The sequence below is a fragment of the Mercenaria mercenaria genome, chromosome 1 (genome assembly GCF_021730395.1).
Source record: "Mercenaria mercenaria strain notata chromosome 1, MADL_Memer_1, whole genome shotgun sequence".
NCBI classification, from domain to species: domain Eukaryota; kingdom Metazoa; phylum Mollusca; class Bivalvia; order Venerida; family Veneridae; genus Mercenaria; species Mercenaria mercenaria.
The window spans coordinates 3,459,104-3,482,930 of record NC_069361.1 but is presented as its reverse complement, the minus strand read 5'-3'; the positions used below and the strand labels follow the sequence as shown (position 1 = coordinate 3,482,930).

The following is a 23,827-nucleotide window of genomic DNA, read 5'->3' as shown; positions in this document are numbered from 1 at the left end:
TAGCATAACTTTTTAACATATAAATAATACACTGCAAACAAGATCATACTTTGACATGATAACATGGCTAGTTAACATAATAAGACGCTATTTGGACAAAAAATCACAACTTGACATGATAACATAGCTTTTGAACATAATAAGAAGCTGTTTAAACAAGTCAAAGAAGTATAATTTTTATAGCTCGTTAACAAGTTAACACCACACACTGACAAGATAACATGGCAAGTTAACATAATAGAACACTGTTTCGACAAGTTAACACCACAATTTTACATACTAACAGAACTTTTTAACATAGTAAGACACTGTTTTGACAAGTTAACATCGCGTTCTGACATGATAGCATGAAATTTCCAGACATAAGACAGGTGCGGCGTTCCATAACATTGGGACATCTGGCATGTCGATGAATCGCGTTAGCGGTTCTTGGATGATTTGCCACATTACACCCGTATATCGCGTCTTCACGTCGTGTTTTACATCGTATTGTCACACTGTCACCTTTACCAATCTGCAAGGCGAAAAGACCGCCTCGGTAGCCTAGGGGTAGAGCGCCCGCTTTGAATGCGGGAGATTTAATGTGTGTTCGATCCCTGTCTGCGTCATACCAGACTTGCCGCTCAGCATTAAGAGGATAGTTCTAGGACAGGTCATCCCGATGTCAGTATGATGTGAATGGGTGGGTGATCACGTGTCTACAACGTGAAGGGCGAAACAACGATGGCCCTAACAGAACACCGTAGAATTAATCCTTAGGCGTAAAAAAAATGATTGTTTCCGGTATCCCGACCTGCCCTAAATTTTTGGCCCGACCTAATGTTTTTATGGCCTTGGAGAATATTTTTTTCTACTTTTTAACAAAAAGTTGCAAAAATGCATTTTTTATGGTTTAAACATGGCCAGTGATGTTAGAAATCAACTTACTGATGCTCTGAAGGCATAACCCCCTTATTTGTATTCATTTTTTGACACAAAAATAATTTCCGAAAAGTCTCCCTTAATAAAAAAAATCCAAAAAAAAATTTTCCGACCTACCTACCCTATTTTTTTTAGCATGTTACCGGAAACAAAGAATTTTTTGTTGGCCTTATAATAAGTATGAAGTCCTACTTTTTGTCCTTTAAACATAGTGTACATGAACTGCGATTATATTTCTGTCATGCTTAACCTAACCAATTTTATCTCTATTTTCTATTGAAAACAGTGTATTAACCTTGCTACGGTTATTATAGAATATGGATATACTAAATTCATATGGATTTTTTTCTTTGGTGTATGTAAATTTGGTTAATAATAGAGGTAAGAACTTAAATTTGTTATTTGTATTGAGCAGGTGCTGTCTTATGTGCCCTTTCGAAATAATTCCAGCAATAGATTATGCCAAAGAACATTTTGCTCTCAAAATTTAAAAAAAAAATCAACTGTTCGTTCTGTAAATATCCAACCTACTTCCGTTTGTGATGACGGCAAATAACACAGAATTCGTCCTGAAATTTTGTTTGTTTTGTTTTGGGTTTAACGCCGTTTTTCAACAGTGTTTCAGTCATGTAACGGCGGGCAGTTAACCTAACCAGTATTCCTGGATTCTGTACCAGTACAAACCTGTTCTCCGCAAGTAACTGCCAACTTCCCACATGAATCAGAGGTGGAGGACTAATGATTTCAGACACAATGTCGTTTATCAAATAGTCACGGAGAATATACGCCCCGCCCGAGGATCGAACTCGCGACCCCGAGATCCGTAGACCAACGCTCTTACCTACTGAGCTAAGCGGGCGGGCTCGTCCTGAAATTAGAGCATATATATATAATATATATATATATATACGAAAACCTTGTGGAGCGATGGAGTGGTGTCTTGGGTGGAGTGCTGGATTAAGTTTTGGAGTGATCATGTGAAAGTTATTGTATTTTAAAACGTAGACCTCTATTATATGACCTCTAATGGAAAGAACACATGTACCTATAGTAATCATTTTTCCTTAGGATTAAACTGAATCATCATAGCCTACTGATATTTCTTTAAAAAGAACAGTGATAAAAGCAAAACCATGCAGTACATAAAAAGTATGGCAGTAGAGTTTTCCACCCTAATTACCGAATATTACAACTGTTCTAATTTCCCCTAGATTAATAGCTGTCATAGAATGATAAAGTCGGGTGAATTGTACGTTGACCTGTTAGGTCTACCCTTTATATGCCATCCAATTTAATTCTCATAGGACTTACTATATAGGACTTATACTACATAGGACTTACTATATAGGACTTATACTATATAGGACTTACTAACATTACCGCCCCTTCTTCCTGACAGTTCATCAACCCGTACTGTAATTCAAGTACATCTGTTCTAAAGGTAGTTAATTACATTTTGGTCAACTAATGGATTTGTTCAAAACTTTAGCAACTGATCTTATACACTCAAATGTTTATTGAGTCCGTAATACATGTTTGATTTTTTTAAAATTTGACTTTCCTGTCCTACTTGTCCAACACAGATAGCGTTACTTCAGCATAAGCATAATTTTGATGCACATACTTTGCCGAGGGAATAATATGAATATAAGAACTATTATTTTAATCATGTCAAATATTTGCATTGGCATGTATATTTTTTACAAAAATTCATTAGAAATTAAGTTAATAAAATAATGATTACCTCCCTTCGCCTATCTCAGTTGCGCAAACAAGTTAGATTGAAAATAAATGAATGCCGAAGCTACACGGTTTCAAAACATGCCGTTTGTTTCAGGTACTTGAAATATCCCTATGTTTTATCAAATGGAATTCTAAAACTAGAAATTATTTTGAAATCAAAAGAAATAGTCCGCTTTTTAAATACTTTTGTATTAAAGGAAGGTAATTACAAAATTTCATAAAAGTGACAAGATATACATGTTTATATCCTTTCAAACCTTTTTCTTTCTCTTCACTTTTTAACAAGCTAACATGCCATTATCTTTATGTTACAAATAGACCAACCGGCCCCTTAGAATTCCATTTGTCACCCTACTTGAACATGTCAGCGTGTATACCATGTGTGTGTTTTGGGGGTTTTGCGTTTTTTTTGTGGAAATTTTCAGTCATAAAAATTTCGGTGTCGACTGGTAGCAGTAAGCGAATTGCCCAACACTCCATAGACACATGACATGGTACCTCACCCAGTACCTGCACGCTTAGCTTAATAGGGAGAGCGCCGATCTACCGATCGCGGGGTCCTTAGTTCAATCCTCCCGGCGGGCCGTATGTTCTCCGTGACGATTTGATAAAAGACATTGTGTCTGAAATCATTCGTACTCCACCTCTGATTCATGTGGGGAAGTTGGCATTTACTTGTGGAGAACAGGTTTCTACTGGTACAGAATCCAGGAGCACTGGTATAGGTTAACTGCCCGCCGTTACATAACTGAAATACTGTTGAAAAACGGCGTTTTTTAAACCCAATACAAACAAAAATCACCCAGTCACATTATTCTGACACCGAGCTGATCAGTCCTAGTACTATATCCTTTAAATGCTGAACGCAAAGCGAGGAAGCTATTAGTATCATTTTCACGTCTTTTGTATGACGCGGTCAGGGAGCGAAACCACGACCTCCCGCAACCGAGCCAATGTCTGTAAAATTTGAATACTATTTACACTCTTTCATAAACTTCAGCGGTCTTGTTTTTAACCCTATGATCATATGATAGTCACACAAAAGAACTCTTATCGTGCATGCAACGTTTGATCAATATGAGGATACTTCGACTAAGTGATATGCTGTCAGTTATATAACTCATATTGACCTTATGTAATATTATGAAGTGGACATGTATTTGCGTTATTACCATGTGCGAAATTCTGTCCGTGAACTTTTGTGACTGCCTTTCGTAATGAATACCAATTATTTGATAAAGTTACAAAAAAAACAAGGTAGCTTTTCCGCGTGACTTACTAGTGTTACTACCTTTAGTGTAGGCTTATTTCATTATTCCTGAATACTTTTTGAAAAGATTAGGAGCAAAAAGAATAAAATGTAAAAGCTTTTTGAACCGAGCAATGTTATGAATGAATCTTCTAGTTTGTTAGAGCATTCAAAGATACATTTTTGTACTTTTTTTTGTACTAAAAAAATTACGCTGACAGTAAATAATTTGAAACTTGTATTTCTGGAAGTTGCAAACGGTTTTAAGAAGATATTTTGTCAATATCGAATAAATACATATCCACTACATTTTAGCTCGACTATTTGATTTTTTTAAGATACCGTGAGCTTTCGTTGTCACCTTTTAGCCGGTGTAACATTAAATATTGACCCCGTTGAAAATTGACCCCATTGATCAAAATTTAATGTTGAAATGTTGGCGGGTCAATTCTCAACGTTGAAAAAGGACCTTTTGATAAAAATTTAATGTTGAAATGTTGGCGGGTCAATTCTCAACGTTGAAAAGGGACCTTTTGATCAAAATTTAATGTTGAAATATTGACGGTGTCAATTCTCAACGTTGAAAAAGGACCCATTGGGTCTATTTTAAACGGGGTCAGTATTTAATGTTACACCGGCGTCAGCGTCACAAACGTTTTGCATGTAGGCAGGTTTCTCTTAAACTATTAGGCCAAATACTCTCAAACATAATAAATATATTGGGCATCATTAGATGACCTCACGGTACAAGTTTCATAATTGTAACTCTTTTTTTCTTTTTCTTTTTTTTTTTTGGTCACAATTATGCCCTTTATAAGTTAATTTTTTGCATGTAAGCCTGTAAAACTACTGGGCTTAATGCTTTCAGACTTCACACATATATTCGACATCATGAGGTGATCTCGTGGAGCAAGTAACATAATTCTACGTCGGCCAGCGTCGAAACCCCTATATACTCAGAAAGCTGCAAAATTGTCGTGTGACAGATTCGTGTAAATTCATTGGACTATATTTTTTTTAACTACATTTTTTCTTTTTATTTCTAATAAGCATCGGATTACTAAACAAGAGAAAAAAAATGGTAATAGGACGGATTACACCAAACAGGAAATGACTACTCAGTGTTACCTGTGAGGTAGTCCAAAATGTAGTTCCATGCTATGGATGAAATCTGGTATAATGAGTCATATGAGGAGGTGACAGTTATATTTTCGGCTTAGTTTATTGCTTATTGTATTGAGAAAAGATCTAGACCATTTTCATTGTGAATTCCATGGAATAAGTTTTATTCTTTGAGAAAAATGTCTACATACGCGTAATTGCTAAACGGCTGTTTTCATGGGGGCATTTTAAGGGTGATGTTTCTCAGAACAAAATTATTACTTATATGTAACATAACATGTCAATATTTTTTCTTTTTTTATAAAAGACATGCATACTAAATGACCATATATGGTTTTCATACATTGAAATGCTCTAAAGTGCTAAAAAAGAGGTCTGAATATTTATTGTTAATATGAAATAAAGAAGTAATTAAATTGGTAGAATGTAACCTAATACAGTCGAAAACAATAATTATATCCCAAGTAGAGACATTTTTATTCAAATTCAAAACACTTGAAATACAAAATGAATATTCTTTTTCATTAGATCTATTTAAGAAATAATTTATAGCAAAAGAGTGTTTTAACACTATTTATGCACGATGGGCGGTTATCGTCGGGCGTAATAATTTCTCGAGGACGTATTACCGCCCGAGTGTATGAATAGTGTTAAAACACGGTTTTGCTATAAATTATTTCGATTCTAATATGCCCTTAATCTAAAAGAGTAGATAAAATATAGAAGCGCTCTTTCTTGGTCGCAACAAAAACTTTGACGTCACCGCACGTTAACGTGACGTCATTCTAGCGCAAGAGTGTATTAACAGAGACAAACATATTAGAATTTTTTATCAAAGTTAGGAACCTTTTTACGCAAACATGTAACGTGGTTTAAGTAATTCGATCTTATAATAAAAACATATTTCATAGTAAAATAAACACATTGAATTGAAATGCTTTGATATTCAATTAATGAAACACAAAGATGCACGTTGCAAATATACTTTTGTATAAATGAATTATATAACCATATAGCTTTTTTGCCTACTTATTTACAGACGTTTTAACGTAGCTAAAATTCTTTTACTTTTAAATCTCTTTCATTTCGTCGTCTCGTTGTGCCAGTAATTAAAAACTTCAGTTGATTTTATTGAAAACCCCGCTTGATTTTGGAGATGTACGTAAATTTACGAAAGATAACGATTAAAACTAGAAGATTATCTGTTGTTGCTGTGTTTTTTTCAACGAATGTCGTACTAAGAACGGATTCGTGACCTGGACCGACCCATGCCACGTGACTTTACTTTGCAAATCAGACTACTTGATAACTCATTATAGATAATTTATCAAAATGAAAGATTTATGCAACACTGCCTGATTGGAAGAGTGTCTATTAATGACGCTGCATGTTTACATGTTTTAAAGCTACGTTTCGCTCAGTATATATAGCAAGAATATTGATATATCTAAACATTGATAAGTAAGTAAGTTTAATAAATATAATAAAAACCTGTTCAAATACCAATATATATCAATTTACAGAAAGCTGAATATGGTCTGCGTATCACATGAATAGGTAGAGAAGTGCCTTCCAGACCACAGCTGTAATTATTCGTCGTAGAATAAACGAAACAAAACTGCACACTTACGAAGCCTTTGTATAAAAGAGAACCATTTAAATTGTTAAAGTGTGGTGTTTAGTTTTGCTATTTACAAACTTGATGTTAGATAGATGATAGAAAAACACAAATGATATGAAAACCTCATAAACTTCTTGTCTTACTACGATCTTCTTCAAAGGTATTTCTTGTTGTTGTTGTTGTGTTTTTTGTTGTTGTTTTTTTTTTCAGATAAGGCTTATCAGCTGTCGCTTTTTACAGATTGTGGGATATAAAAGTCACGTGGAATAGCTGCCTTGATAAATATAATAAAGATTAAATAAATGATAGTGATAAATGTGCATTTGTTTAAGTACGTTTTACATAGACTAGCTCCTAGACTATGATATATCTTTTTACATTTTTATGATTGAATGTAGTGAACTGAGCCAGTCTATATCCTATGTCCAATATCATAATATTGATAATTTCAAAATCAGTCCTGTGTGAAAATCTCTAAAATAGACTGGCTTTTGTCTCCATGAAATTGAATTTGTCAAAAAAGGGAAAAATATAGAAATATAGTTATTATCAGTCTAGTGGCTAGTCTACGTTTTACTTAACGGTATTTTGGTTATTCGCTTGTAATGATAAACAAATATGGATGAATCTTGTTGTTCATAAGTTCATAAAAAGTCAGATGCGCTATCAATAGCATCCATCTGCCATGCACAGCTGGCGTTTGTTATATTGATATGTTATAAGAAATGTGGTCGTATAAGATACAATGAAATTCTTAATTGTGTGATCGATATCCTTTGTATATTTCAGGTTTGAAGGATGTGACAATATATCAGAGATTGATGAAAAATGACTGTATATGTCGGCAGTAGTGCCTATATATCAGTAAATGTTAAATCACTGATCGAAGGAAGTTACTGTTTATATCAGTGATTGAAGGAAGTGACAGTATATATCAGTGTTTGAAGGAAGTAAATGTTACTGTTTATATCAGTGATTGAAGGCAGTGACAGTTTATATCAGTGACTGCAGGCAGTGACAGTTTATATCAGTGATTGAAGGAAGTGACAGTATATATCAGTGTTTGAAGGAAGAAAATGTTACTGTTTATATCAGTGATTGAAGGTTGTGACAGCTAGGTTATATTAGTGACTGAAGTAAGTTTTTGCAGGCAGTGTCAGGTTATGTCAGTGACTGAAGGAAGAGGCCTAAATGTGATTGAAGGCAGTGACAGTTTATATCAGTGATTGAAGGCAGTGACAGTTTATATCAGTAATGACAGTAACAATTCATGGGGAAAGTGACAGTGACCGGTACTATGATCTACCAGATCCAGAAGCGTCATTAAATACAGAAGATGAATATTTCAGTGAAGACAGTCCGTTGCTAGGGAAAACACGGGCGACAACACCAATCCCATCAATATGTAGGTCAGGGTCAATATCAATTTCTTCATCACATGTTGATTCAGAAAGTTCTGGTATATCAATATGGACGTTAACACGTGTGCAGAAGATCGTGCTTGCCACCACGGCCGCCGTGGACTTGCTAACTTTTCTCAGTGTTTCAATTATGGCGCCGTTTTTCCCAGAGGAAGTAAGTTCAATTTTAATTGATCGTATCTACAGTCTTTTTTTAAAGGGTAATGTAAGCTGTCTCAATTCGCACTGGAACAGTTAACAAATATATCAAAAGAGTAATAATGCTTCACCATCCGAAAAATACATATTTCTGGGCAATAGATCCTACAAAGAACGTGGGTCACCCTAGAAAGTCTGTTTTCCCCTTTTCTTACGTAAATAAAAATTAATAAATAAAAATTCCCATAGAAACGTATAGGCAACATCAAATGTAGAAACAACCATTTGGTCAGGAGCATGTTCCATCTTTTATTTTCGATTAATTCGTTTGTAAGTAAACAATTAATTTAATTACACGTACAATCGTTGTATATTAATTATATAATTATTTTCGTTTGAACGTAAGTAAGATTAGATGTGTTTATTTACTCTCTCTGCATGGTAAATAAAATAATCACACTGACAAGTTAAAATAAACGCAATGCGAACATTTCAGATAATGAACTACTATTTTTATATTGAATATAAAAAACTTGATACTGAAGATGCTACATACATTCAAGTTAAGATATTGCACTTATAAAATCCTGTTTCACATATCATCCTACGTAAATCTATCTAAGCTATTCTTAAAAATTTCAGCTTACATACTATTAAGTGTTTTTCATTTGAAATATTTACATGTCTTCATTTTCCATTAACGTAACACATATTTAAATCTACGGTTTAAAAAGGTAAACTTAAGTTGGCCAAAAATCTTGTCAACAAGACAATTTCAGATAAATGTATTTGCTCATTATAATTTCATACTATATCTGTCATATGTATTTTAGTACTACCATCGGGCTTCGTTGCGGTTAGAAATTAAATTTTCGTGTGCTTAGATATCAAGTTTGTTCTGACTGCGGGCCTGTGTAGAATTATCTAAAAATTAACGATTGCATTGAAAATGAAAACTACATGTGTAATTAGAAATACGAATATTTGACAGGCATTGAAGAAAGATGTCAGTGATACACTATCAGGCTGGATTTTTGGAACTTCCCCATTTGTACAGTTTGTTATGTCTCCAGTCATAGGAAAACTGGTTAGTAATTATGTAGTTCATTCTTTTATTTTCGCATTTGTTTGTAATATAAGCTAGTTATCCAGATATAATCAGACTGGTTTACTCTGTGGTGTCATATAATGTTTGTTGTCCTTCGGGGTCATGGAGGTCATTCGATGTATCTGGATAAGTGAATTCTGTTAACCCTTACCATGCTGGACACGATTGGTTCTGCCTTTCCGACCAGTGTAGATCAAGATCAGCCTGTACATCCGTGCAGTCTGATCATGATCTGCACTGTTCGCCATTCAGTCAGTAGTTTTTTGGTATGTATCCCTTTTATCAGTTAATGATACTATCCAAACTGAAAGATTGACAAGTTCAGTACATGTATAGAAATTTAGCAGGGTAAGGGTACAAGCCAAGCATGTGTGCGCATTTCATTATCTCACGTGAACAGAAACAAATCAAGTCTACTATTATTTTGTTTGGTAACGTATTGAAAATGCAAATTATATTCATGCATCAGTTACAAAATATATGCAAAGATTCTTCAAAGCTTCATCTAGGGCCTATAATGTATTAAACATTTTCCTACCACGAGATTTGTTGGTTACTTTCAGATGCCACATACTGGTGTGAAGTTCATGTTTCTTGCAGGAATGTTCATTTTCAGCGGATGTACAATTTTGTTTGGGTAAGAAACATTTCAGTAGGTGTATATATCAGCAAACGGCAAATATGTAGATCTGAGTCAGTGCCTAGATACTTGGAAACAAATTTTCACCGAGATCTCACGTAACTTTTACTTAATTGCATTTTTGAAAACCATATTCGCATATACGCATTATTATTATATATCATATAAATTAATTTATAAAGGCAGAGTAATACTGTGTTTTCGTGTTCAAACACCTAGAGGAACGCAGAAATGACGCGTAAAGCGATTTGTCTTTTCATGCCCACGTCAACATTATTATGAATTTTAATATAGCCACTGATACACAATCTACAATACAAAAATGATATTTCAGATACAATTTATGATATGAATATTTTATTTTCAGTATGTTGGCCTACGTACCATCTGACAACGGTAATGGAGTGTTTATAGCCCTCGCGTTTCTTTTACAAGTGGTGAGATCAGTTGGTATAACAGGCGCGTCAACAGCCTCGTTTGTCCTCCTTGTACAACAGTTTCCTGATAACATCTCCTCAGTATTTGTGAGTTTCTTTTTACGAGTATTATTCCTTGGAAATAGTTCCTCCCCGGAAATGATACCTTCCCTTGAAGATTGTTCCTTCCCGGAGATTATTCCTTCTCTTAGAGATTTTCCCTTCGTTTCTTCCCTCAAAATTACCCCTTCCAGAAAGTATCACTTCCCAGAGATTGTTCCACCTCGGAGATCGTTTATCTAAAAAGCGGCCCGTATACATGTACATATATGTTGTAATAAAAAATAGAAGTGATCTTGAAAGTTTTGTTATAGGCATAAACCCTACAGATTCGTAAAATGATTAGATCTACACGCTTCGGCAGTAAGAAGAATTTTGGAGAAGTAAAATCTAATTCAACGTAACTTAGTCAACATTGAAATACGTTTTAAGTAATAATGTACTGTACTTATCATGTATCACTTTCAGATCATTATTACTTAGAAAATATATGCGTGAGCCCTCGTAGTTTGCTAGCTATAGCGATGTTCACAAAGCATGTTTAGACCTATGCACAGGGTTGCATGCATTATCCACTTTAATAAAACATATACTCTAGAAGTTTTATAAACTGTACTGCTTAAAATCACAAACTTTTAAGAATTCATTGAAGCAATCAACTTTCCATTCGATTTATCATTGATTTCAATGAAACGGTGGATATTTCAAATTCTGTATATTCTTTCATTATAATACAGAATTACATAATCCATAGTTTGATAAATATTCATTTGAGGGAATTATCTTAAAGGAAGATGTCGACAGTCTTAACACTTGGATTTTACGGATGTTGGTGAAATACATAAAGGATCGTACATGATGAGTTTTCTTACTGAATTTATTCAACTAGTTAATTAAAATAATAAAACGCGAGGCTCGCGGCGAGCACTTCATCAATAATTTTTAATAAATAAGGCAAGTGTCTCTTTCTCGTTATTATACATGAATCTTTGCTATAGAATTTCCAGCATGTCATCTGTGTATTGAATAAAATTTACAAAACAACCAAGAAAATAACAGCAGACTTGTTTTGTTTGAGTATGTTCAATGTACAACACCCTACACGCCCCCCTAGCAACGGCTCTATCATACAACACTCCGCACGCCCCCTAGCAACGGCTCTATCATACAAATATTAAATGAACTTGTATGGCTAAAGTGTGTGTAAAGTGTAATGTTCTAAACTTTAGCACATAGACGCTTATTGAAGTAAAGAATGAAATCCTACACGAACGCGTACTCGTACAGGTACCACATCTCTAATCTAAGAATACTTGCACAAAAAAATACTACTATCACATACACGTACAAATCAAACAACTTAAATATATAGGCCATTTTTTTATTTTATTTTTTTCATATATTTATTATTCATTTATAATAGAACAATTTTTAATCAGCAAAATCATTTTTACCAGCTTTCTCGTTAACTTAATGGTGTGAAGTTATTTTGATTATGTGAAATAGAATATTGATTTCGTTCAGTTTCAATACTGAATATATGGAACTCATTCATTAAAGGAATATTATGCTCGCCCACATAATTTAAGTACATTTGAAATAAAACTACGTTAATTACATGTATATACTCGTATATGCCTTTCAGTAACGGTTGACGTAACGTCAAATTAGCACGTAAGTTGATCTTTTTCGCATAGATAGTCAGGTTGAAAATCGACGTGTAGAAGGGACGCTTTTCATTATTTCTTAACATTTTTTTTTTAAGTTTTGTAATTTAAAAGGATGATGCTATTAGTCATTAATTTTTAGGGCCATTTTTCAATGTAAACCGTACCAAACCCTTTTCAGGTTTTAGTGCTCAGTAGTGATTGAGAAAACACTCAACAACAAATTTCATGGGAGTAGTTTCAGAGGGTGTTGTTTTCAAAGTTCATATAGATTACTTTTCTTATATGTAACATGAAATTTCAATATTCTTTTTATTTTTGGTAAGAAGACATGTTATACTAATTGGCTATATGTGGTTTTATATATCACTGAAATGCTCAAAAGTACGCCTTCTGAAAATGAGGTCTCAAGATTTAATTGTGCATATAAAAAAAAAAAAGAAACTGCTTTTCTGAGAAGTTGTACAATATTCTTCCTTCTTCCAGGGATTTGGTGAAATATTTGTTGGTTTAGGGTTGGTAGCCGGACCTGCAGTCGGCGGTGTACTCTATGGTGTAAGTTTCTACTTCTCCTAACTTTCTGACACCGAAAAACATATGTGTAGCACGCAGTACATTAGCATGTAAAAAAGCTGCAGCTTCCGGTTTTATTATGTAACAGATTTCTGACACAGCTAAAATTCTAGCGGTTAGATTTTATGAGCTATATGCACTTTATTATAAGTACTTTTTACATATTTAAAGTATCTATAGGACACTAAGTCAATAGACTTTAGTCATATTGTTATATCATCCTTAACCTTTAGCCTGCTGGCGCCAAGTGATTATTGCCTTTATCACAAGTGCCTGCACGGACGTGCAGCCTGATCATGTGAACACCCCTTCGAATAATAACCATCCCATTTTAAAAATTTAGCAGGCTACAGGTTAATGATCGATCATGTGATAAAATTAGGTATCGACATAGTGTGAAAAGTGCGGATGTCCGACAATGAGTGCACCTATTCAAAGATGCAGATCTACTGAGTTTAAGAGAACCGCATTGATACCTTTACATGCTTTATCTACTGATTTAAAAAAAAAAAACAGTAGGCAACCTTTCATCATCATAGTTTGTTATAGTATTCTTGTCATGGATTCCATGTTTTCCCAACACATTAACTTTCTGAAACCGTCATATTTATGATGTTTTATTCGAATATCGTCTATTTTTAGCCCACCATCATCAGATGGTGGGCTATTCAAATCACTCTGCGTCCGTGGTCCGGCGTCCTTCCGTCCGTCCGTCCGTCCGTCCGTCCGTCCTTCCGTTAACAATTTCTCGTTATCGCATCTCCTCAGAAACTACCAGGGGGATTTTGACCAAACTTTGTCAGAATTATGTATTGGTACCCTAGTTGTGTCCCCCTGAAAATCAGACTCGTTCAACAATTTTTTAGTAAGTTATGGCCCTTTGTTTATTTCTATAATTTACATAGATTTATATAGGGAAAAACTTTAAAAATCTTCTTGTCCAAAACCACAGAGCCTAGGGCTTTGATATTTGGTATGAAGCATCATCTAGTGGTCCTCTACCAACAAGATTCAAATTATTTCCTATGGGTCTAATATGGCCCCGCCCCGGGGGTCACATGGTTTATATAGACTTATATAGGGAAAAACTTTGAAAAACCTCTTGTCCAAAACCACAGGGCCTAGGGCTTTGATATTTTGTATGTGACATCATCTAGTGGTCTTCTACTAAGTTTGTTCAAATTATCCCCCTAGGGTCAAATATGGCCCGGCCCGGGGGTCACATGGTTTACATAGACTTATATAGAGAAAAACTTTGAAAATCTTCTTGTCCAAACCACAAAGCCTAGGGCTTTGATATTTGTAATGTAGCACCATCTAGTGGTTCTCTACCAAGTTTGTTAAAATTATCCCCCTAGGGTCAAATATGGCCCCGCCCTAGGGGTCACATGGTTCATATAGACATATATAGGGAAAAGCTTTTAAAAACTTCTTGTCAATAACCTACAACATTCAAATTTGGACCACATGTATGGTTTTGAGTGGCAAGATGAACCTTGACATGAGTTGACCTTGATTTTGACCTAGTGACCTGCTTTCACATTTCTGTAGCTACAACCTTCAAATTTGGACCACATGCATAGTTTTGTGCACTGAAAAAAACTTTGACCTTGACATTGACCTAGTGACCTACTTTCACATTTTTGAAGGTACAGGCTTCAAATTTGGACCACATGCATAGTTTCATGTTCCGAAATGAAATTTGACCTTGATTTTGACCCAGTGACCTACTTTCACATTTCTCAAGCTATGACCTTCAAATTTGGACCACATGCATGGTTTTATGTACCGAAACAAACTTTGACCTTTACATTGACCTAGTGATCTACTTTCACATTTTTGAAGGTACAGGCTTCAAATTTGGACCACATGCATAGTTCTGTATTCCGAAATACAATTTGACCTTGATTTTGACCTAGTGACCTACTTCCACATTTCTCAAGCTACAGCCTTCAAATTTGGACCACATGCATGGTTTTGTGTACCGAAACAAACTTTGACCTTTACATTGACCTAGTGACCTACTTTCACATTTTTGAAGGTACAGGCTTCAAATTTGGACCACATGCATAGTTCTGTATTTCGAAATAAAATTTGACCTTGATTTTGATCTAGTGACCTACTTTCACATTTCTCAAGCTACAGCCTTCAAATTTGGACCACTTGCATAGTTTTGTGTACCGAAATGAACTTTGACCTTAAGATTGACCTAGTGACCTACTTTCACATTTCTGTAGCTACAGGCTTCAAATTTAGACCACATGCATAGGATTGTGTACCAAAACAAACTTTGACCTTGACATTGACCTAGTGACCTACTTTCACATTTTTGAAGATACAGGCTTCAAATTTGGACCACATGCATAGATTTGTGTTGTGAAGTGAAATTTTACCTTGATTTTGACCTTAAGATTGACCTAGTGACCTACTTTCAAATTTCTCAAACTACAGCCTTCAAACTTGATGCACATGCATAGTTTTGTGTACAAAGAACTTTGTCCTTGAAATTGATCTAGTGACCTACTTTCACATTTCTCAAGCTACATCTTTCGAATTTGGACCACATGCACAGTGTTGTGTACAGAAATGAAATTTGACCTTGAGCTAGTCATTAAGTCTTGAAATTTGGAACACTCAAAAATGGCACATTGGTGGGCGCCAAGATCACTCTGTGATCTCTTGTTGTCTAATAGAATATACTGAATCTATCAACTCAATAATATATTTCAGCTGGGAGGTTTTTATTTACCTTTTGTATCAATTGGAGGACTGGCTATGGTTTGCTTACCGTTCATGGCGTTATTTGTACCTTCAGCTGCGGAAGGTAATGCTTGTCTTTTCACCATTTTTGGCATCTCTAAAACCACTCAACTTTTATAATCGGTCATATCACCTAGGGTTTTCAGAAATATAATGTAACATATATGTAAACCTTTGAAAACAAAGAAAACGTTATTTAAATTTCATATCTTATCAACAGTATGTAAAACTTTCATTTTATTGAGTTTAAAGGTCACCGGATAAAACAGTTTTAACAACAACACCCTTTTCAGTCAAAGTCGGAATAGAATTTCTTCGCATAAATAACACCAACCGTCCTCACTAATTACCGCTAGACAACGGTACCAGCACCCTATTGCTGAATGTTGTGGAATGATACTGGCTCAAGATATATCACAATTCGTAACTGTTGGGGATACAGGAAACATACTGATGAAAGAATTCCTGCTCGGTTAGCCTTTTGATAAAGTAGACTTATTTAAACAAGTACAGCGCCTGTCGACAACGTAGAAAGTGATGTTACGTGGGTTCAGAACGTTCTTTAAACGTTCGTTGGTTCCATGAAACGGCGTACTCTGAAGGGAATCAATGTAAACGATGGGCATACGTGACATAGACTATGTAATTCTACTATTCGGTGATCTTTTTAATGAACGAACCGAAACTATTAAAAAATGTTATTATGTATAATTTTTCATCTGTTTTTGTATATACCCGAAAAACTTAGGTGACCGATTATTGAAGTGGACATCACAATATTAGAAATTGCGAACTATTTACGAATGATACGTCAAGAATATAGTATATTTAATTATGTGTGTCTAAAACATTTTCCAATGACGGGCGTTTCGCATAGCATAGTAGTGTAAGTCATTTGTAATTCGAAAAAAGGATGACCATTTACATATTTTAATGCTATTAGATATGTTTTATTTTGGTATGTGTAAATGGAAAAAATACATAAATTAATCTTCGTCATAAATATTTACAAAATGTATGTATCTAGAGGGTGTAAATTAATGGCGAGTAGTGAAATATAGGTAACTGCATTTACATAATACTGTTTTTACTCTTACATTTATATCCTTCTTGTGTAAAAAATATTATTTCATTTCAATGTACTTCTTATTTAAAATTTCAGACTCTGCAGGCAACGCGGACAAGGATCAACCAAGAGTACCATTCACTAAAATTTTCTGTTCACTAAACGGTCTTCTCACAACATTTACGATTGTTGCTAGTACATTCATGTGGTCAATACTTGATCCTACACTCGAACCGTACCTCAGGAAGGTATGTTTGTTTTTTTGTTGGGTTTAACGTCGCACCAAAACAATTAAAGGTCATACGGTGACTTTCCAACTTTGATGGTGAAGGAAGACCCCAGATGCCCCTCCTTGCATTATTTCATCATGAACGAGCACCCGTGTAGAACCGCCGACATTCCATAAGCCAGCTTGCTTCCTCATATGAAGAATTCAATCCCTGATTGAGGGTCGGACCAAAATCGGTGAGTAGCAAGTGATTCAAAGTCAGTGACCTTAACCTCTTGGCCACGGAGGCCCCTCAGGAAGGTGTGTAAAGTGAAACTTAAATCAGTTAGGCTATAGTTTTAAGTCGATGTAACATGTATGTATGTATTTCATCTAATATTATAAGTAAAAATGAAGCTTTTGTAGACTTCTCTCTCCAAGTCATGACGAGGAGAACATATGCAGCATTTCTACAGATATATATATTTAAATGGTAGTTTGTAAAAGGGCTTTATCCATTATTAAAACTTGCCAAAAGCAACAAGTCTTCACCAGTTGATAAAAATTCATTTTTCCCTTCTTTCAGTTTGATCTTAGTCCCGAGCTGATTGGAATTATATTTCTTGTAATGGCTTGTGCGTATGCGGTGACGGCTCCCCTATGGGGATGGGTTTCCGACAAAGTGGTAAAAATGAAATTGTTTAAACTCTGCTTTTAAAAATTTAGCTTCTGTATACATCTGTATTATTTAATAGACATGAAATTTTGAAGTATCACTACCAAAAGTCTACTGCGGTCCACCCAAAGATCCCCATATACGTATGAACCCAAGTTTTGAAAGACTTAAAGAGTTGTAAATCGTATTTACATGTTTTAACACTAACCCGGGAGGAAAATAGTATTTAGACTGTTCATCCAACAATATGTCACACTTTCTTGTGTGCTGTATTTGGCTTCCCGTACAGTTTTCATCCAGTTCAAATGAAACTTGGTACATCATCAGTATACGCAAATCTTCGGGACTCCTTTGTCAACGGTTATTTTTTTGAGTTCCACTTTTCTGAACTTCACACTATTACGACAACATCTGTACCTTATGTATCTGTTTCCATCCAATTCAAAGAAACTTTGAATACGTCAGCAACATGATCATGTGGGTATGTACATATTTTCGGGATGTTAATGTCCAATTATTACTTTTTGAGTTCTGCTCCAGTTTTGGACTTATCAATACTTCGACTACACCAGATAGTATCATGTGTACTCAATTCATATAGTTTCTATCCAATTCAAATTATATCAACAACTTGCATGTTTAGGGACATTCTTTGTAATGATTAGTTTTTACGTTACGTACTTTTTAGCTCACCTGAGCACAAAGTGCTCGGGTTGAACTATTGTGATCGCTCACCGTCCGTCCACATTTTCCTTTAAACACATCTCATCTGAAACCATTTGGCGGACGTTGATGAAACTTGGCCTGGATGTTTCTTGGGTGATCTCCGTCCAAAGAATTAAATACCACACAGAACTCTGGTTGCCATGGCAACCGAAAGGAAAAACTTAAAAAATCTTCTTGTCCAAAACCGCAAAGCGTAGAGCCTCGATATTTGACATGTGCAATTATCTAATGGTCCTCTAAGATTTTTCAAATTATGTCCTGGGGTGAAAAGAGGCCCCGCCCCGGGTTCCTAAGTTTTACAGACTTATATAGAAAAAAAAACTTCAAAAATCTTCTTGTCTGAAACTGGAAGGCCTAGACTTTTGATATTTGGTTTGTTGCATTGCCTAGTGATCCTCTAAGATTGTTCAAATTATTAGGCTGTGGTGAAAAGCGGCCCCACCCCAGGGTCCAAATGTTTACATGAGACTTATAGGAAATTTTTTAAAAAAATTTCTTGCCTGAAACTGCAAGGCCTAGGCTTTTGATAGTAAGTATGTTACATTGCCTAGTGGTCCTCTGTCAAAATTGTTCAAATTATGACCCTGGGATGAAAAGAGGCCCTACCCTGGGGGTCCCAAGTTTTACATAGACTTCTATAGGAAAAACCTTAAAAAATGTTCAAAGCGTAGGCCTTTGGTATTTGTTATGTAGCATTGCCTAGTGGTTCTCTAACAAGATTGTCCAAGTTGTGCTAGGGTGAAAGGTCACTTGTATACGAGTTATATAAGAAAAAATACTTAAAAATTATCTGATCATATTTCCTAGACTGTTTAATTATAATTACCTGATGACCCCAAGTAATTAGGGGTGACTTGACTGTGACCTTGACCTACTGACCTACTTTCTTGTTTTTTAAGATATAGCCTTGAAATTTGGACGAATATACAGTTTTGCACACCGATCTTAACACTGACTTTCAGTGACCAGGAATGTGACCTACTGACCTACTTTCTTAATATGTTAGCATCAGTTTGACATTTGAAACATGTAGCTCATATTACTCAGGTTAGCGATCCAGGATCATCATGACCTCTTGTTTGACTTAACAATATTACAATAACATCTGTAACCCTCCTGTAGTTTCCATCAAGTTTCATTGAATCTCGGTACGTCATCATAGTGGACATTCACACAGTGCTAGTTTTTTGGAGCTAGCCCCTTTTTAGACATTACAAGTTTAGTAGCCAGCAATTTTAGGGGGATGTATCATGCATGTACATGTAGTATTCAAATGTCTTTTATGTAAACCAGCAGTAATTAAAGCTACTTTGCTGTTCTGATAAACACTACACAAGGTTGGTTTTTTTTCAATACACTAATTTTTGAATAAATATAATTTTCAATTTGTATTACCGTTTCCAAAAGAAGTGGCGACTCGGCAGATCTCGGCTAAAAAATGACACTCAGCTGTTAGAAAAAAAAGAAGCTAATATGGTTTATATTTCCAAATATTATATTATCTTGTATTCATTGCTTTATTCTTTATTTACCCATCACTAGGAAGACGGGAGACCGCTACTGGTAGTTGGATTTTTATTCGCCTGCCTCGGTTCTTTGTTGATAGGACCCTCTCCATTAATAGGCCTAGATTCAGAGTACAAGTAAGTAACGTAGACATAAAATTCCATGTTTGATTTCCAGGAGCAGTGATAATACAATGTAATGTTTGAACTTTGAGGATACATTTTTATAATATGGAAAAACACTGTTTTTTATTGATGCTGATATTTACTTTAGTAGAAGCACATGATGTCCAATTATTGTCAACTTTTACATGTTTCTGTTGATTCATTTCATGCAGTCAGTTATGGTTGGTGATACTGGCGCTAGTGATTCTAGGAGCCTCTGCTAGTCTGTCTTCCGTGCCGACGTTTGACATGTTCTTCATGTTAGCAGAGTAAGTATATCTCTCTTCATTTTCAAAGTTAATCTATAAGGTCTATAAGGATCAACCCCGTTTTCAGTAGAACAAGAGATCACAGAGTGATCTTGGCGCCCACCAATGTGCCATTTTTCAAAATTTCAAGACTTACTGACTAGCTCAAGGTCAAATTTCATTTCCGTACACAACACTTTGCATGTGGTCCAAATTCGAAAGCTGTAGCTTGAGAAATGTGAAAGTAGGTCACTAGATCAATTTCAAGGACGAAATGTGAAAGTAGGTCACTAGGTCAAAATCAAGGTCCAATTACACTTCAGAACACAAATTTATGCATGTGGTCCAAATTTAAAACCTGTACCTTCAAAAATGTGAAAGTAGGTCACTAGGTCAATGTCAAGGTCAAAGTTTGTTTCGGTACACAATCCTATGCATGTGGTCTAAATTTGAAGCCTGTAGCTACAGAAATGTGAAAGTAGGTCACTAGGTCAATCTTACGGTCAAAGTTCATTTCGGTACACAAAACTATGCATGTGGTCCAAATTTGAAGGCTGTAGCTCGAGAAATGTGAAAGTAGGTCACTAGGTCAAAATCAAGGTCAAATTTTATTTCGGAACACAGAACTATGCATGTGTTCCAAATTTGAAGCCTGTACCTTCAAAAATGTGAAAGTATGTCACTAGGTCAATGTAAAGGTCAAAGTTTGTTTCGGTACACAAAACTATGCATGTGGTCCAAATTTGAAGGCTGTAGCTTGAGAAATGTGAAAGTAGGTCAGTAGGTCAAAATCAAGGTCAAATTCCAATTCGGAACACAAAACTATGCATGTGGTCCAAATTTGAAGCCTGTACCTTCAAAAATGTGAAAGTAGGTCACTAGGTCAAAGTCAAGGTCAAAGTTTTTTTCAGTGCACAAAACTATGCAAGTGGTCCAAATTTGAATGCTGTAGCTACAGAAATGTGAAAGTAGGTCACTAGGTCAAAATCAAGGTCAACTCATGTCAAGGTTCATCTTGCCACTCAAAACCATACATGTGGTCCAAATTTGAATGTTGTAGGTTATTGACAAGAAGATTTTAAAATCTTTTCCCTATATAAGTCTATATGAACCATGTGACCCCCCAGGGCGGGGCCATATTTGACTCTAGGGGGATAATTTGAACAAACTTGGTAGAGAACCACTAGATGATGCTACATTACAAATGCCAAAGCCCTAGGCTTTGTGGTTTGGACAAGAAAATTTTCAACGTTTTTCCCTATGTAAGTCTCTGTAAACCATGTGACCCCCGGGGCGGAGCCATATTTGACCCTATGGGGATAATTTGAACAGTCTTAGTAGAAGACCACTAGATGATGTCATATACAAAATATCAAAGCCCTAGGCCCTGTGGTTTTGAACAAGAGGTTTTTCAAAGTTTTTCCCTATGTAAGTCTATATAAACCATGTGACCCCCGGGGCGGGGCCATATTAGACCCCAAGGAAATATTTTGAATCATCTTGGTAGAGGACCACTAGATGATGCTTCATACCAAATATCAAAGCCCTAGGCTCTGTGGTTTTGGACAAGAAGATTTTCAAAGTTTTTCCCTATATAAATCTATGTAAACTATAGAAATAAACAAAGGGCCATAACTTACTAAAAATTGTTGAACCAGTCTGATTTTCAGGGGGACACAACTAGGGTACCAATACATCATTCTGACAAAGTTTGGTCAAAATCCCCCAGGTAGTTTCTGAGGAGATGCGATAACGAGAAATTGTTAACGGACGGAAGGACGACGGACACGGACGCAGAGTGATTTGAATAGCCCACCATCTGATGATGGTGGGCTAAAAATACAAAGGATATATTTGAAAACGCTAATGGAACTGCACGTCTGAACCTCCGTTTGACCACAACTATCAAGGTATTGCTCACTGAAATTCTTAAAACTTTTCAAAAATGGACGTTCAGAAGTATGGTGTGCATCGTTATTTACTGTACTATTCTAGGGCATTGACATGCTTTCTACCGACAAGACAGAAAATAATAAAGCATAAAGACTGTATAAAAACAAAGCAGGTTGCTAGGACACATGTTCAACTTGGCAGAGTACATGGCTGAACAAACTTACTTCAAGGGGAGTGTGTTCATCGTTACTCGATATTTTTACAGGAAATTTAATTACCATTATACAAGTTTTGTACATTATTGTTAACAGAGCTGCAGGATGTAAAACTGACACAACGACTTATTGTATGGTGTCTGCTTTCTGGATGTCCATGTACTCTCTCGGGTAAGGCCGCATGTTGGCATTTATATTCATAAAATCTCTTGTGCATACCATACCTATATGTGGTATATTTTACTCGTAACTGGTATTTTGCAGCTGTACATTTCTTGTTACTCTATTCAACGATTGTAGTGCCAGTACACGTGTCTGCACTGAACGGAGTTCAAAGAAGCCTACATCATGAGTTTTCTTGTAATTTAAAGCTAATTTTCTTAACGTTTTAAAACAGATTTTTTTGTATAAATATGTGTTCTAAATTATCTTTGAATATTATAAATTCATACTGTGGTGTAAAATAAGGGGATATTATTATACTCTGTATGTCAGTTTAAAAAATGCCCATTTTCAGAGATTTCCTTGGTCCGTCTGCTGGTGGATTTTTGTTGGATACTGTAGGCTTCAACACAATGTGCACCTATACTGCTGGTCTGTGTCTTTTTATGGTAAGTTATTACAAATAGATTGTCCAAATTCAAATGACACACATGTACAGCTTCATACTTGGACAATATGTTTTCTACTTATCAATATAAACAAACTTATTGTAGAGGTTTCCATGTGAAACTTTGCCAAAACTGTCCGAATTGGGAGATAAATGTCAGTAATTCATATGTACGTGGTGCCATTTCTCCATTGATACTATGTATTTTTGTTCGTTTAAATTCTACATCTACAATACATATTCGGTATCCAGTATACTGTCCATTTAATTTCAGAGTTGCTGTCTTACATTGAACTGGCTGTGTGATTTAAAAGCTGTACAAAAATGCCGCAAACAAAAGGATGATCTGAAAGTTGAGCATGTGTACGAAACTTTTCAAACAAATGACTGCTATACGTCATCATTGGTAGAGTAGTCATGGGGGAAATACAGACCTGGTGCACATTGTCTACTAAATTGTCCATGTGTTCATAGATACTGCATCAAACTATCTTTCATCAAAAGATGTCAGCGAGTCAAAATTTTGATCAACAATACATTTCCAAGTGCATCATTTAAAGCGATAGTGAGCAAAATGCTAAAATAAAAACTAAGAATCATCTGCTGTACCATGACATTTGTATCTTTTCAGCATTATCATATACCATGACAATTATGTGCAATAAAAACAAACATTCAGTCTAATGTGATTTACTTCATAAACTTACTAAAACAATAACACAATCTCTGTGTGTGTGTGTGTGTGTGTGTGTGTTTCACCAATTTTTCAGTCATATAAACGACGGTGTCTACTTGTAGCAGTGAGCACAATGCCCAACTTTATAGTGCTGCCTCAATGGAATATCACGCCGTAGACACGTAGCATGATATCCCACCCAGTCACATTATACTGACACTGGGTTGACCAGTCCTAGCACTATCCTCTTAATGCTGAGCGCCAAGCGAGGAAGCTGCTAGTACATCTGTCGTGTACATGTACGTAAATGACTGATGCAGTTTTGAATTTTCTTATATCTATATCAGTGGTCCAATGCTCTAGTATTCTCAGTACAACATTCTGATGCTTGCAGGTCTGT

At 35.5% G+C, this 23,827-nt stretch overlaps 1 protein-coding gene across 2 annotated transcripts; it reads left to right on the top strand.

Annotated features, from left to right (window-relative positions):
- The first annotated feature begins 1,128 nt into the window (after positions 1–1,128).
- Positions 1,129–23,430, top strand: LOC123545152 (MFS-type transporter SLC18B1-like). Of its 2 annotated transcripts, none has more exons than XM_045331463.2 (14): positions 1,129–1,302; positions 7,446–8,231; positions 9,207–9,302; positions 9,887–9,960; positions 10,331–10,487; positions 12,593–12,661; positions 15,410–15,503; positions 16,602–16,753; positions 17,300–17,398; positions 19,658–19,758; positions 19,959–20,054; positions 22,238–22,312; positions 22,659–22,752; positions 23,026–23,430. In XM_045331463.2, the coding sequence occupies exons 2-14, from the start codon at positions 7,911–7,913 to the stop codon at positions 23,164–23,166; spliced, it is 1,569 nt and encodes a 522-aa protein (XP_045187398.2). In that variant the 5' UTR covers positions 1,129–1,302; positions 7,446–7,910; the 3' UTR covers positions 23,167–23,430. The 2 variants fall into 2 exon arrangements, with proteins under 2 accessions (XP_045187398.2, XP_045187399.2); XM_045331464.2 differs by lacking the exon at positions 1,129–1,302 and adding an exon at positions 6,667–6,816.
- Positions 23,431–23,827: the final 397 nt, after the last annotated feature.